Raw genomic sequence first — 16,342 nt, 5'->3', positions numbered from 1 at the left:
GTACTCTGGATCGATCAGTCGATCGATCCAAATCCTCCCCGATCGATTGGGAGCAATCCAATCGATCAGGATCCGACCGTTGGCGCAGATAAAGGCTGCAGGCGTGCAATTCTTTCGGAAGAACTCTCGGCTACTTCTCCCGATCTTCACCAACGATCACAGAGCCTCTCCACAGGGTTCTCACCGCCAGTTCTTGAAGCTCTTGGAGGTTTTTCCAAGTCAAGAGGCGGACCTACAGAAAGAGGAAGAAAGCTAGGGTTAGGGTTTTATATACTCATTGTAAGCTTTTGCTTGTATTTGTGTATCCTTTCCCTTTCTTCTTGTAGTGTGGACTTGTAGGGCTTCTCCGCCTTCGGTAGTTACCGAAAAGGAGTGTTTATTAGTGGAGGTGTGTGTGAGTGTGTGGATCCTTGGACTAGTCACCTCCTTTGGAGGTGGATACCAAGTAAATCTACTTGTTAGCGTTGTGTGTGTTGTTTCTTGTATATTTCTGCTGCACATCTTTGAAGAAACAAGCAACGCCGACCACGAGTACGCGACTAGCTATTCCCCCCCCCCCCCCCCCCCTCTAGCTACATTTCGGTCCCAACAGCTTCGTCATCTACTTCTTGGTGACTTGGTACTAATGTAAGTCAGGCGAGGGCTTTGATCTCCGACTCGGATGAAGTTTCGTCCCATGTTGCCTTTAGATTTCGACGCTTTGTCTAGACTGCTTCTTGTTCTTCAACTTTGGGTAGTTATTTTTAGTGTGCCCTTCTTCATCGCAGTGGTAGCATTTTATCTTTCTTTTCTTTCTTTTACCCTACACTTGATTAAATTTATTAGTTTTAAAGAACTTTTTTAAATTTCCTTACCATGAACATTGTTTCGTCATCGTTGAGGGATGTTTCAGAATTTGGTTCATCCACTTTTGCCTTTAGGGCAATGTTGTGCTTGGGCTCCTTCTTCAGATCTGCATATCTAGTTTCATGAACTTCAAATATAGAAAATAACTCATCTAAAGTACTTATCTCTAAATCCTTAGAGATGTAATACGCATCTACTTAGGATACTCATCCAGAAGTTCTAGAGAATGTGTTAATCGTGTACCTTAGCGAATCATAGTTAGTTACCTTTTCTCCGAGATTCGTAAGTCTAGTGATGAGTTCCTTGCTCCTTAAGTGAAGGTGTGCAATGGATTTGCCTTCTTCTAATCGGAGGTTGCTGATCTGGTACGCGAGTAGATACCATCTCACTAGTTTTGCCTCTGAGGTCCTTTCGTATAGTTCCAGAAATTTCTCCCAGATCTCTTTGGCTGACTCGTAGGCTCCGATTCAATCAACTTCTTAAGGTGGTAGGATGCTAAGCAGATGAAACTCTGCTTTGCCATTTGCCACGAAGTTGACTTGCTCCTTTTTCGTCCATTGGTATTCTTCTTTATCTTCTAGTGCTATAAAACTAAATTTCATAATTAATAATAAATCAAAATCTGTCTTAAAGAATACTTTTATTTTTTTTCTTCAATATTGTGAATTCCCTCTGGAACTTTGGTGGGTAGATGTCATTCTTGTGCTTCGATCGACGGTTAGTTCTCTTGAAGCGTCCTGACTCTAATACCATTTGTAGGACCCTTAGCGATCGATTAGAGGGGGATGAATACTTTGCAAAAAATTGAACACCCTTTCTCAATTGTTATAAGCTTATATTAAGAAATACTTTATTAGGCGTGCGATCGAGCATTGCAAATACTACAGTTAAGTGCATTTTTAGCGTGCGATCGAGCGTTGCAAATACTTTATTAGGCGCATTGTAAATATTGTTATTAACACATGTTATAATTGTGCGTTGTTGATGACACGCTAGGAAAAGTCAAATTTATTATAGTGCCTACTCCATGTCGATACATGTCATGCTCAATAAAAAAATGTGGAACCGCCACATCAGCAACCCCCTAGAGCCGGTCCCACGGATATGAAGGAAGGTACATGCAGATACACAGGTAGAAAGTACATGGCGGAGACGTTAACCACAGGCAGTGACACCCCGAGGATCGATCCCTAGATCTTTCGGCCACAGAACCATGCACTCCCCATCTATGATACGCCCTGGGGACTACATGTCATGCTCAATAGATTGTGCCTAGAGTGACCTATAGATGGAGAACCCTGTTTATTTGGAGAAAAGATAGATGATGTATTTTTATTCTCTATTTATTTATTATAAAATGATGAACGAATGAATTATAAAATAAATTATATATATATATATATCAATTTTTTAGATATTATTTTATCGCTCCGAAATCGGATTGAATGAGTTTTCGCTCCTCTATATATATCAATTTTTAGATATTATTTTATCAGTCCGAAATCGGATTGAATGAGTTTGCCCTCCTCCTTTCATCGTCAACCTCCCAAGGCATCATCACCCGCGACTGCAATCATTTCCCTCTCCTTTCCTTTTTTTTTTCTTCATTTTTCTTTACCCTGTTTACTTGGAAGGGTAGAAATAAAAATTGTCTCTATTTATATAAACAATATACAGACCCTGGAAATTACTCACATCTAATAAAATATTAAATCAACATGTAGGGACTGATATACGTGTAGTTACACGAATTAAACTATTCTCTAATTATTTATTATTTTTTTAATCTAGATATTTAATTTTTCGAACTGAAAATTTTGAAAGTAACTGATCGTGTTTTATAAAAAAATTTCATTAGTTATCAAGATAAATTATAAGTGTAAACGCCTTATTACCTAACAATCAACGTTTGTCATCCCACTAAAAAAATAACTTACAATGTATCACAATTAGAAATTGAATCGTAGATATTTGGGAACAACTAAAACATTCATGTTGAATCTCACCCAAATATGCCTGACTTTGTGGCCATGGGCGACTTTGCTCACGGTCATGAGTAACTTTGCAACCGTGAGCCTCAGTCACACCCATGAGCAAGATCTCGAGTTAGCTCTCGATCACGGATATTGGCTTTGCGTGGCCGCAAGCGAACTCGGTCATCGCCGCAAGCTGACTTGCTCACAGCTATGAATGAGATTGCGAGTTCACTTATCGGGCAAGCTGATACATGTTCAAAAGATTTATAATTAATGTATATTGAAATTTTAATAAATTGAACTTTTCTCAATATATATATACAAATTAAAAAATTATTCTGAAAAAAATAATAATAAAATGGTTTCAAATTTATTATCGATGAAATTAAAACCATTAATTTAAATTAAAAATAAAGCCCAAATATAGAAAGCATGTCTATTTATAGAAAACTAAACCGACAGTTGCAGACATTAACGGCCAACTTGACCAGAGCAACCGTTTTCACTGGATTTGAGGGCAGCCGTCGGGGATGTAGGCGCCGGCCTCGGTGGGGCATTTAGCGAGGGGGCAGTAGTCGTCCAAGACTCCGCCCCACCAGTTGACGGCGTAGATGTCATAGTTTCCGAGGGCGAAGAAGGAGACGACGGCCATGAAGCTCGTGCCGGCGTCGAGGGCCGCCGACAGCACGTAGGCGTAGCGCCCCCACCACTGCTTGTGCCGCTTGAACACCCAGTAGTTGACGGCGAATCCGACGACGAACCAGCAGTTGTAGTTGATGGCCTTCGCCGGCGGCATCATTCCGGTGGCGCCGAAGATGACCGGGAAGCTGATCAAGCGGATCCATTTCTTCTCCGGGAAGAGGCGGTGGAAGACGTAGACGGGGACAGGGGCGAGGAGCCCAATGAGGAAGAAGTAGTTGAGGCCGGCATAGATGGAGCCAGGCCCGAACATCCGGTAAGGACCGACGACGCCCCAAATGATCGAGGCGCTGAAGAAGACGGAGTCGCCGGGGCAAGTCCACGGGGTGTCCGGCGGAAGCAGGTCGGTCTCGCAGATGTTCGGAACAGAGGTGAGCAGCCACCACGCCGTACAGAAGTAGCAGGCGTTGGCGATCACCGCGCCGACGAGTTGAGCAACGAACATCGATTTGGGAGGAATCTTCATGTAGTGGCCGAGCTTGAAGTCACTGAGGAAGGTGATCGCCTGAGTCATGCTGATGTAGCCGTAGGTCTTGAACACCACGTTCGCCATCGGCTGCCCCGGCAGGATGTAGCCGATCACCATCTCCGTGATGATATTGAGTCCGGGAAACTGCAGAAACCGAATGAATTGATAGAATTTTCTCGGCGGCGTTAGAATGATGATGTGGCGGCATCGGCGTTACCGTGTTGGTGGTGGCGACGATGATGCCGATGGGGAGGGTGAAGAAGAGGGCCATGGCGATGGCGAGGAGGATGCCCCAGTAAGGCAGCTGCAGGCCACCGCCGAAGCCCTCGCAGGTGTAAATGGAGAGGGCGGTCATGGAGACGAGGATGACGTGGAACCACCACTGCGGCACGGCGGCGTAGTTGGCCTTCATCATCCGCCCGTGCACGTCTAGGATCTTCTCGTTCGCCTTGGACGTCGCCTGCCGCCACAGCTTGAGCATGTACTGGCCGTCGAAGAGGAAGACGTGGGAGAGGGTGGCGGTGAGGGTGGCGAATCCGATGCCGTAGGAAATGGCGAAGAAGGTGCTCATGTAGATGTCGCTGTAGCTCTCGTACTGGCGGACGTCGAGGGAGAAGGACTCGGCCTCGAGGATGCGGTCGAGGTCGTAGGGGGCGCCGCCGCGATCGAAGAGGCGGGAGGTGAGGAAGGGGAAGCGGCGGGCGTCGTAGATGTTGGTCCAGTAGCAGAGCGGCATGAGGATGTAGATGAGGATGACGTAGCCGGCGAGAACGTTGACGAGGACGAAGGGCGGCGCCGCCATGGGGCTTCCGAGCCAGGCGGTGGCAGTGGCCCAGTCGATCGCGAAGGCGCCGACGCCGAGGCCTTTGTTGGCGGAGCCGATCTGTTGGGTGGGGATCGAGTTCTTCCAGATGAGGCAGAGGACTGACACAGACCCGATCGCCGGAAAAAGGTAGTTGGGGACGATGTAGTAGGCGAAGCTGCACCCCAAGCTGATCAGGAAGAACTGCAGCCTCGACAAGCCGCCCTTCGGCCGCCGTTCTTCTTCATTCAATGCTCTGCATTGAATCGAATCGCACTCAATCAAGCAAGTAAATGGATCGATTTTTTTACAGAGAATCTATTTTAAAAAACGCACCTAAAAAGGGAAACTTGAATGAGATTCGACGGCCACCACATGAACGGAGAATCCACCAAGTATTTTCTGAACAATCCTGCCCAACCGAATCCCAGCAACTGGAGATCGGTGAAAGAAAAAAACAGATTAAAAATTGTTTTTTGGGGGGGATTTAAAGGAGTAAAAATCGTAACTTGAGTGGTTTGAGCGAGGAGCATGGCGGCCATGGCGTTGATGCTGCGGCGGTAGAAGGCCTTGACGATGGTGATGACGTTGACGGAGTAATTGCCGCCGGAGCCGGAGCTGGCGATGATGGTGATGAGGACGTGCTCCTTCATGGTGAAGGGACCGGGGTTGAGGGAGAAGGACCGGTTGAGGAGGGGGATCGGGATGCGCCTCGTCGGGAGGACGCGGGCCATCCACCGGCCGATCGGCAGGGCGAGGATCTGGATGCAGACGGAGGAGATGGAGATCCTGTTGGTGCGGTAGTCGAAGAACTGGTTGACGAAAGCGAGGAGGACGCAGCTGATGATGCCGAGGATCCACGTGCGGATCGTCAGGCACGGTTGCGACGGGTCGTCGGTCGTCGGCACCGTCAGCCGGACCTCTTCTATAGGACAGTCATTTTCGTCGTCTTCATCTGAACACAATCACCAATCGATCAATAACTATTTAGAAACAAAAATACTATTTTTTTTAAAAAAAAAGAGAAAATTACCGAGATGTTTGGGAGGAGGATCATGATCGAGAACAGCTGAAGCCATGAAAAAATTTCAGTTAATGGAGAATAATTACAGCGAACTAAATTTATAAGGTAGTGTGGCAGTGAAATTCTCAAATTTAATTTGAAAAGAATGAAATTGAATCTCGAGATCAGTGAATCATGAATATTTTTTTTTAAAAGTGGAAGTTTGGTTAATTAAGGTTAGTGTGAATAATTGTGGGATTAATTAAAGTACAGCTCGTAGTTAACTGTGAGAATTTAAGAATATAGATTTAATTTGGCATTCAATCAAATGCAAATATATTTATTTTGTAAATATTTTTAGAAGGAGAATTATGAAAAGTAAATGGAAAGAAAATTCATTGTTATTTTTATTTTTAAATTTGTTTTAACTTTTGAAAAGGAACTTCATTTAAAATGCTTTTAAAAAATGAAGGATTATTCAGGAATTAATAACAATGAAAAAAAATATTATGAGCATTTTTTATAATGAAATTTATTTTAAATAGATGATTATATTTGAGAACAAAGATAAAGATAGTGAGTTCGCAGTCATTAGAATTAGGACGAAGTAAAATATGGTCAAATCGAATTAACTAATCAAGTCGATTGAAATCATAATTTAAGTTTAGTTAATTCAATATATATATATATATATATATATATATATATATATGATCCCGTCCGAAAGTCGAGTCGGATAAAGGTGGACCTCGATGTACCGGAAGTTGACGGAAAGTCGTTGTGACATCCGATCTATCTGGCACTCTCCGAAAAGGTTCACACGGGCGGATGACGAAGGGTGATGACCAGGATGATGACGCTAGGGCTCTGCACACACTCAGACGAGCCCACGAGTCGTTAGAGACCAAAAATCAGGGAAAAAGTCCCCAGGTCAGGCCCTCCGATGCTCAAGTCACGTACTTTTTCCCCATAAGTACAGAGAAAAGACGAAAAGTAAAGACGAGTAAGAAATGACGAGTGAGCGTACCTGCGTAAGGGACAAAGCAACCCTTTTTATACTGCAATGACTGTTTCTGGGGTCTGGTGGGTGTTAGGGAATGTCGGCTGTCAGGTTTTGTCTGGCGGTGAATGACACGCGACATCTTCTCATAGGCTGGCTGTAACGACCCAACTCCTGGGTACTAATCTGTGAGCCGGATCGCTACATTAACTACTGAAACTACACTGTGCTGAAAGCTGGGCTAATTAAAATTTTGCTAACTAATTACTGTACCCGTGCTAGGAAAGACAATCTATGCCTCCCGGATATTCTACTAACTGTAATCAGACATTTCAATCGACCCGTGGGTCGATTGGGCTATCGAAACGATCCAAAGATCATTCCAGCTTATTACTGGTACGGAAGAAGGGTTCTGGAACGGTCGGCTGACCGATCCACAAAGCTCAACTTCTGTTCAGGGCTGGATCGTTCCATCGACCGATCCCCAAACCATACTGCGACTCTGTACGCTACTGGATTGGTCGGCAGACCGATCCAGGAGTGGCTGGATCGGTCGGCAGACCGATCCAGGTATGCCTGGATCGGTCGGCTGACCGATCCAGGAACCTGTAGAATCCTGGGTTCGCTACTGTCCCGTGCTGGATCGGTCGGCAGACCGATCCAGGAATGGCTGGATCGGTCGGCTGACCGATCCAGTGGAACAGCTCAGACTCTAATCGGTCTGGAGACTGATCAGTGTCTGATTTCACTCGGAAAATCCTGATTTCAGCACTTTGGTGTGCCAAAATTCTACGTAACACCTAACTAATGCATCATAAACTATTCTAACAACATGTAATAACATTCTAGCATGAAAGTACTAATGTTCTAAGCATGTTAAGCTAAACAAGACATAGTTACTCAGCTAGAACAATTTGTAACAAGTCTAAAAGTAAAACTAGACATATTAAGTGCTAAAACTGAACAAAAGTGTTTAGATCCCAAGGATCTTTATTCCAGTTCCACACACACACACCCTCATCTGCATTGACCTCCAGCCTCCACTGCTAATCCACTTTTCTTTTACCTGTATCTGCAGTATAAGAAAAGTAGTATCTGTAAGCTAACGCTTAGTAAGAAGCCATCTACCTCACAAAATCATGCATACGATGCAGTTATGATTTGAAAACATGCTATTCGAAAACATACTGGACAGGCTAGCATGGCATGGCATACAATCATATAAACATGGCATACTGAACTAGTCATGGCATAGCATACAACCAATTATAAAGCTAACATAGAGAACTGAACTGAAATATAATACTGAGCTAAACTAACTAAACTGAAGCTGCAATCAAACTCAACTAGCATAACTGTTTTTGAGTTTTGAAAACTAATACATAATAAGTGAAAATAATAAACATGCTGTTGGGCCCGGCAACTGTACTTGCTGTGCGCGCATCCCTACTAGACCCGGGGTTGCAAGTCCCGAATTTAGCAGGGTTTACTAGGTTGTCTGAACCTAGGGACGACTGTGGGAGTCCAACCCAATGGATATCTAATCCAGTACAGTGCCACTGAAAATCAAAATACTAATATCTATAGCTATCTGATATAACATGCTGTTTCTAGGTTATCTGAACCTAGAGCTAGGTTATCTGAACCTAGAGGCGACTGTGGGAGCCTACCCATTGGACCATAGTCCCATATAAGCTATAGTGAGCAAAGTTACTAATTTAAATGCTACTAATGCATTTAACTGGACTAATAAACATAACTGAAGGGTAATTAGCTAAACTAACCCCTTTTTCGAACACTTGGTGTGCTTCAACCCCTCTCTGCATCAGGAAAGACACCTCTAGGCACCCAACCGCGTCTATGATCTCCAACTGAAGGAGAATAAACGTGTCCGGCCCATCTAAAGGTGCTAACTAAATTCCTAATCTTCGAGAAGGGTTAAAACACATCCTAGGTGCCGGAAACTACACATATAGCTAATAACTAATGCATATAAACAAACGGAGCTATTATACCGCAGGTGAGGGGTTTCTTACCTTCTATTCGTAATTTCTTACGATTCTTACCGCTAGGAATTCCGGTGGAGACGACTTCTCGACGATTCGCTCGCGTCTTCGCGTTCCCCTCGCGGAGATGAACCTTTTTCGTGTTGGAGTCGTCGCCGGAAGGTGATCCGAGAGCCCTTGGGCTTGGGCGCCGAGAGAGAAAGAGGAAGAGGAGGGTGGCGTCGGCGTTGAGGGTTTGGAGAGGGAGGAGAGGTGCCAAACCAATTCTAAAATAAACCAACCTAACTTAAGTTCCTCTATTTATATTAAGTGGTTTATTTAACCAACTCGAATATAAATTTAACTAATTCTCTTTTCTTTCAGCACGGCCCTGCTGGGTTCAACCGGTTACTAACATTATCCTTTACACCATAGGTCCCGGGTTCGATTCCCGCCTAAGCTATCCTATGGTTCTAATTATTTTTGCTACTTCCGATACTCGAAAAATTTTTGGAAAAATATCTAAAAATTCCAGAAAAATCATAGAATAATTCTAAAATAAATTCGGGAATTTTTTTCGGGCTTTACAATCCCCCATACCTTATAAAAAGTTCGTCCCTGAACTTAAAACAATCCTGGGTACTTCTGTCTCATGCTGGTCTCTGTCTCCCAAGTCGCCTCTGCTGCTGTGCCAACTAACTTTGACTAATGGTACTTCCTTGTTCCGCACTTTCTTATTATCCGAATAGGCCGATCGTCATAGCTGAGATCATCACGAACTGTACTAACCGGGGCTCAATCACCGGTGGCGTCTGGAATATGCTTCTTCAAAGGAGACATGAAATACATTGTGGACATGACATCTCCCGAGGTAGCTCTAGCTCATATGCTACCTTGCCCACTCTTCGTGATAAGGTATGGTCCCACATATCTGGGAGCTAGCTTGCCTTCTTCCCAAACGCATGACTCCCTTCATGGGAGCTACTCGAGGAAATGTATCCCCAACCGAAAACTCTAAGGGTCTGGCTGTATTGGCATAGCTCTTCCGACGGCCTGCGGCCTCTATCCTCCGCGAATCCGATGGTCACTGTGGTATATGCCACTAGATCTGTCAAGCTCTAGTTCCTTCTGCTCACCGCCTCATACCAGCAGATTGGTGATCTGCACCTCCGCCCATAGAGTGCCTCATAAGGTGCCATGCCGATAGTGGCTCGATAACTGTTGTTGTATGCAAATTCCGCTAGACTCGTATATTTGCACCAACTTCCTTGAAATCTAGGGCACAAGCTCGAGCATATCTTCGAGTACCGATTTACTCGCCTCCACCATCCGTCTGGGATGGAAGGTCAGGCTGAATTTTAACCGGGTGCCCATAGTGACCGTATACACTTCCGTAAGTGTGATGTAAACCTTGCCTCTGTCGATATAATGGTTCGTGGGACTCCATGCACCTAACAATCTCCTTGAGATACAATTGAGCTAGCTGCTGGAATAGGATATCTTGATAGCTAAAAGTGGGCTGATTTAGTCAACCCGTCGACTATTACCCGGATGGCGTCAAAACCATTCGTGGTTCTCGGTAATCCCACTATGAAGTCCATGGAGATATCTTCCCACTTCCATTCGAATCAGATAGGTCGCAACTCCCCGGTCAGCCGGTGTTCCGCCTGACCCTCCGACGTGAGGCAGATGCTAACATATCTGGCGATGTCTCGCTCATCCCGCCACCAAAACGCTTTCTTCGTGTCTTGATACATTTTGGTGGAGCCTGGATGCATCGCAGGGAGTCCTGTGAGCCTCATCTAAAACTGTCTCCGTAGCTCCTCCCGATCCGGAACACAAATCTGTCGCCACAATACAACACCCCGCTATCGGACACTCAATTCTCTACTTTCGATTACGCTAGCCCTTGCTTGATTTTCTGTATTTCAGGTCCCGATCCCGAGCTGATGAATATCACCAAGCAAGGTAGACTCTAAGGTCATAGTAGAGAGTCGTCCCCACGATGAGCTCGAGACCGAACTCCACGATCTCCTTCAGTAGGGGCGGTGACATGGTCAGTAAGAGATAATAAGGTAGCACCGGATTTCCCGCTAAGTGCATCTGCTACCTTATTGGCTTTCCCGGTGGTAGAGGATGTCTATGTCGTAATCTTTGACCAATCTACCTGCGCTGTCGCATATTCAGATCCTTCCGAGTGAAGAAGTACTTCAAACTCGATGATCCATATACACTCTGCAGAGCTCCATATAAGTAGTGTCTCCAAATTTTGAGAGAGAAGACGATCGCAAGCTCAAGGTCATGAGTAGGGTAGTTCTTCTCATAATCCTTGAGTTGTCTCGGAGGCATAGGCGATCACCTTGCCATTTTGCATCAATACGGCTCCTAGTCCCAACTTAGAGGCATCACTATAAATGTCAAAGCCGGTGTCGTCTGGTAGAGCCAAACGGAGCACCGTTAGTCTCCTTTAGCTCACAAGCTGCTCACACCCCTCGCCCACCGAAACTTCCTGCTCTTTCCGGTAAGAGTCTGGGAGGCTATCCCGAGAAGTCCTCTACAAACTTTCAGAATATCCTCGCTAATCCTGAAGCTCCCGATTTACTGGGCGTTTTAGGTCTCTTCCAGTTATTTATCGCTTCTATCTTGTCGGATCTACCATAATATCATCCTTTGAGATGATGTGACCCAGGAAGGACACTGATCTAGCCAAAATTCACATTTCGTGAACTTGGCGTATAGTGGTTCTCTTGAAGTGTCTGCAATACTAGTTTCAGGTGCTCTGATGTTCTTCCTGAGTTCCCGAGTAGATAAGAATGTCATCGATAAACACAATAACAAACTTATCTAAATACTCCCCGAATACTGTTCATGAGATCCATGAATGTAGCTGGAGATTGGTCACGCCAAAGGGCATGACCACGAACTCGTAGTGTCCGATCCGGTTCTCAATGCCGCCTTGGGTATATCTCCTTCTTTGACCTTTACCGATGATAACCTGATCCGAGATCTACCTTAGAGAACACTGCTCCCTTCAGCTGATCGAATAGGTCATCTATTCCGGGAAGAGGATACATGTTCTTGATTGTGACTGGTTCAGTGATCCGTAGTCTATGCACAGCCGCATGCTTCCATCCTTCTTCTTCACGAACAACACAAGCGCTCCCCATGGTGACTCGGGCAGATGAAACCCTTGTCAAGAAGCTCCTGCAAATAGTTCCTTCAGTTCTGCTGGAGCCATGCAATATGGTGCCTTGGAGATAGGATTGGTGCAGGGATGAGCTCTATCTCAAATTCAATCTCCCCGTCTGGTGCTAAGCCCGGTAGCTCTTCAGGGAAGACTGCTGGTAGTCACAAACGACTCGGACCTCTGATTGCTGGTCCCTGTCCTGACTGGTGCCGACTACGTGTGCTAAGAATCCCGTACATCCCGAATCCAATAACTTCGGGCCTTCATAGCTGAGAGAAACCTCTTGGCCCTTCTCTTTGGTTCCCGACGACCGAATCAGGCTCGCTTCAGTTGGAACGTGATTTCTGCTTACTGACTCGATAGAGGCACCGGATTTGATCAAAAGTCCATTCCGAAGATGAGGTCATAGTCGGTCATTTCTAGCACTATCGGATCACAAAAGAGCTCTCTGTCTGCTATAATGACCGCCATTGCTCTGAGCCAGTGCGTGGATGATCTCTCGAAGGTAGTGTCGTCAAAAGGCACTGAGTATCTCGGAGGTACCTCTAATTTTTCGGAGAACGTCCCGGCTATATATGAATGGGTTGCCCAAGTATCAAATAGAACAGTAGCACTATCTTGAAAAATGCTAATCGACCTGTGACCACTGCCGAGGCATTGGCTACGTCCTCTCCGTGAGTGCGTAGATCCTCGATTCGCTAAAGCCGGAGGGGCTTCTAATCGCCCGGCCGATAAGTGGACCTTCTAGAGCGGCCTCGATCCGATGTAATCGAGCCGGGCCCGTGATACCGAATCTGCTGTGGGTCGAGGAAGACCGGTCTTGTTCGGCACCTTGGCCATGTGCCCTTCTTGTCCACATTCAAAGCATCTCGTGTGCCCTTGCGACAAACCCCAGGTGGAATTTCCCACAAGTAGCACACTTTGATAACTGGGTCGCTTGCTAGATGGTCCTCCTTTTGAGTCACTCCCCGATTTGCGCTGCTGGAGTTCTTCACTTGGAGCCGTGGCCTTGCTGCTTCGAGTGTGAGAGCCTTGGCCTTTGGACTCGAGGAGACTTGCTTCGCTGCTTCATGCTGCTCGTAATGCTCGTGGTCAAGGCACCGCCACTAGCTCCTCCGTGGTTTGTGGCCTATGAATGCCACCACCACGTTCACCGCAATCCGAGTGCTCTAGCATCTGCGGACGTTCCTTCTCCGGCCGACTAACTCCGTTCGGAGCCACATCAAATTTCTACGTGCTTCTCTAAAGGTTGCCCTGACGAAACTCCGTGAACTCGTCGTAGTGGCGGTTTGTAACCCGCATGTGAAAGAACTCCTCGAAGAATTCCTTCTCAAGTCCCCCATGACATCTGATTCAATGGGCGCCGTTCGATCCTTTCCCACCACATGCGTGCATCTTCCGTCGCAGAAGGAGGCACACTTCACCTTCTCGTGTTCCGGCCAGTCCAGAAGCTCCATCGTGCTCTCCAGTGTTTTGAACCAGGCTTGAGCATCCCATGGTTCACTAGTGCCCGAGAAGTTCTCTGGCTTGACTCTCTGCCACTGGATCGGATAGGCTTCCTTCCTTAGCTCAGCTGCTGAGACTGCTGAGTCGGGTGGAACCTCTAAGACTACCGAGTCGTCGATTGGTTCCGAGGTGACGGTGGGGGTATTCTGCTGGTTAGCCTTAAGGTGGCTATTTCTGTCGCTCAGCCTAGTCAGAATCGAGCCACTACTTCAGAGGTCCGGAGGAGGCACCGAACCGCCTGCCTTGCCGGGCTCGGTGGCTAGTGCCCTTCTAGTCAAGGCCCCGTGCCATTTCTAATGACATAGAGAACATATGTATAACTAATACTATCACAGTTATATAATTTCTGATATCATGTTTAAACTATCATGTACTAGCCGGCAATAAGCATATAACATGAACTGTAACTATAAGCAAGAAGCATATAACATGAACTGTAACTATAAACAAGAACAATAAAGAGAGTAGAGGTATTCTTACTTGGAAGCTGCAGGTACAATGTTGATGTGTGTGTAGGAAGTATGGAACACTGCTCTGATACCACTCTGTAACGACCCAACTCCTGGGTACTAATCTGTGAGCCGGATCGCTACATTAACTACTGAAACTACACTGTGCTGAAAGCTGGGCTAATTAAAATTTTGCTAACTAATTACTATACCCGTGCTAGGAAAGACAATCTATGCCTCCCGGATATTCTACTAACTGTAATCAGACATTTCAATCGACCCGTGGGTCGATTGGGCTATCGAAACGATCCAAAGATCATTCCAGCTTATTACTGGTACGGAAGAAGGGTTCTGGAACGGTCGGCTGACCGATCCACAAAGCTCAACTTCTGTTCAGGGCTGGATCGTTCCATCGACCGATCCCCAAACCATACTGCGACTCTGTACGCTACTGGATCGGTCGGCAGACCGATCCAGGAGTGGCTGGATCGGCCATTTCCGCCGGGGTCAGCGTCGCGACGTGCGCGGCGATTGCATCCACGGCCTCGACCGCCATGTTCCGGCCGGCCGCCTTCAAATCGCTGCGGGTTCGGAGCGGCACCGGCATGAGACGCCTCGAGGAAGAGAGGATGCCCGGACTGATCAGTGTCTGATTTCACTCGGAAAATCCTGATTTCAGCACTTTGGTGTGCCAAAATTCTACGTAACACCTAACTAATGCATCATAAACTATTCTAACAACATGTAATAACATTCTAGCAAGAAAGTACTAATGTTCTAAGCATGTTAAGCTAAACAAGACATAGTTACTCAGCTAGAACAATTTGTAACAAGTCTAAAAGTAAAACTAGACATATTAAGTGCTAAAACTGAACAAAAGTGTTTAGATCCCAAGGATCTTTATTCCAGTTCCACACACACACACCCTCATCTGCATTGACCTCCAGCCTCCACTGCTAATCCACTTTTCTTTTACCTGTATCTGCAGTATAAGAAAAGTAGTATCTGTAAGCTAACGCTTAGTAAGAAACCATCTACCTCACAAAATCATGCATACGATGCAGTTATGATTTGAAAACATGCTATTCGAAAACATACTGGACAGGCTAGCATGGCATGGCATACAATCATATAAACATGGCATACTGAACTAGTCATGGCATAGCATACAACCAATTATAAAGCTAACATAGAGAACTGAACTGAAATATAATACCGAGCTAAACTAACTAAACTGAAGCTGCAATCAAACTCAACTAGCATAACTGTTTTTGAGTTTTGAAAACTAATACATAATAAGTGAAAATAATAAACATGCTGTTGGGCCCGGCAACTGTACTTGCTGTGCGCGCATCCCTACTAGACCCGGGTTTGCAAGTCCCGAATTTAGGACGGTTTGGGAGTCCAAGCCAATGGATATCTAATCCAGTACAGTGCCACTGAAAATAAAATACTAATATCTATAGCTATCTGATATAACATGCTGTTTCTAGGTTATCTGAACCTAGAGCTAGGTTATCTGAACCTAGAGGCGACTGTGGGAGCCTACCCATTGGACCATAGTCCCATATAAGCTGTAGTGAGCAAAGTTACTAATTTAAATGCTACTAATGCATTTAACTGGGCTAATAAACATAACTGAAGGGTAATTAGCTAAACTAACCCCTTTTTCGAACACTTGGTGTGCTTCAACCCCTCTCTGCATCAGGAAAGACACCTCTAGGCACCCAACCGCGTCTATGATCTCCAACTGAAGGAGAATAAACGTGTCCGGCCCATCTAAAGGTGCTAACTAAATTCCTAATCTTCGAGAAGGGTTAAAACACATCCTAGGTGCCGGAAACTACACATATAGCTAATAACTAATGCATATAAACAAACGGAGCTATTATACCGCAGGTGAGGGGTTTCTTACCTTCTATTCGTAATTTCTTACGATTCTTACCACTAGGAATTCCGGTGGAGACGACTTCTCGACGATTCGCTCGTGTCTTCGCGTTCCCCTCGCGGAGATGAACCTTTTTCGTGTTGGAGTCGTCGCCGGAAGGTGATCCGAGAGCCCTTGGGCTTGGGCGCCGAGAGAGAAAGAGGAAGAGGGTGGCGTCGGCGTTGAGGGTTTGGAGAGGGAGGAGAGGTGTCAAACCAATTCTAAAATAAACCAACCCAACTTAAGTTCCTCTATTTATATTAAGTGGTTTATTTAACCAACTCGAATATAAATTTAACTAATTCTCTTTTCTTTCAGCACGGCCCTGCTGGGTTCAACCGGTTACTAACATTATCCTTTACACCATAGGTCCCGGGTTCGATTCCCGCCTAAGCTATCCTATGGTTCTAATTATTTTTGCTACTTCCGATACTCGAAAAATTCCGGAAAAATATCTAAAAATTCCAGAAAAATCATAGAATAATTCTAAAAT

The 16,342-nt window shown here is 45.5% G+C and overlaps 1 protein-coding gene across 1 annotated transcript; it reads right to left on the bottom strand.

Moving 5' to 3' along the window:
* Positions 1-3,324: 3,324 nt before the first annotated feature.
* LOC122032869 (oligopeptide transporter 5-like) lies at positions 3,325-14,529 on the bottom strand. Its single transcript, XM_042592183.1, has 6 exons — positions 14,392-14,529; positions 5,826-5,861; positions 5,302-5,751; positions 5,129-5,226; positions 4,208-5,048; positions 3,325-4,134 (listed from the first exon to the last, which is right to left on the bottom strand). The coding sequence occupies exons 1-6, from the start codon at positions 14,527-14,529 to the stop codon at positions 3,325-3,327; spliced, it is 2,373 nt and encodes a 790-aa protein (XP_042448117.1).
* Positions 14,530-16,342: the final 1,813 nt, after the last annotated feature.

This window comes from Zingiber officinale, chromosome 11A (genome assembly GCF_018446385.1).
Source record: "Zingiber officinale cultivar Zhangliang chromosome 11A, Zo_v1.1, whole genome shotgun sequence".
NCBI classification, from domain to species: Eukaryota; Viridiplantae; Streptophyta; class Magnoliopsida; order Zingiberales; family Zingiberaceae; genus Zingiber; species Zingiber officinale.
This window is presented reverse-complemented; position numbering and strand designations above follow the sequence as displayed.

Bases quoted from the DNA above. Each gene is read 5' to 3' on its own strand.
- LOC122032869 (XM_042592183.1), bottom strand. From the start codon at position 14,529: ATGCCGGTGCCGCTCCGAACCCGCAGCGATTTGAAGGCGGCCGGCCGG. The intron at 5,862-14,391 runs GTCTGCCGACCG...TCATGGCTTCAG, and splicing joins ATCCAGCCACTCCTGGATCG to CTGTTCTCGATCATGATCCT. The intron at 4,135-4,207 runs GTAACGCCGATG...CGGTTTCTGCAG, and splicing joins TCGTCGCCACCACCAACACG to TTTCCCGGACTCAATATCAT.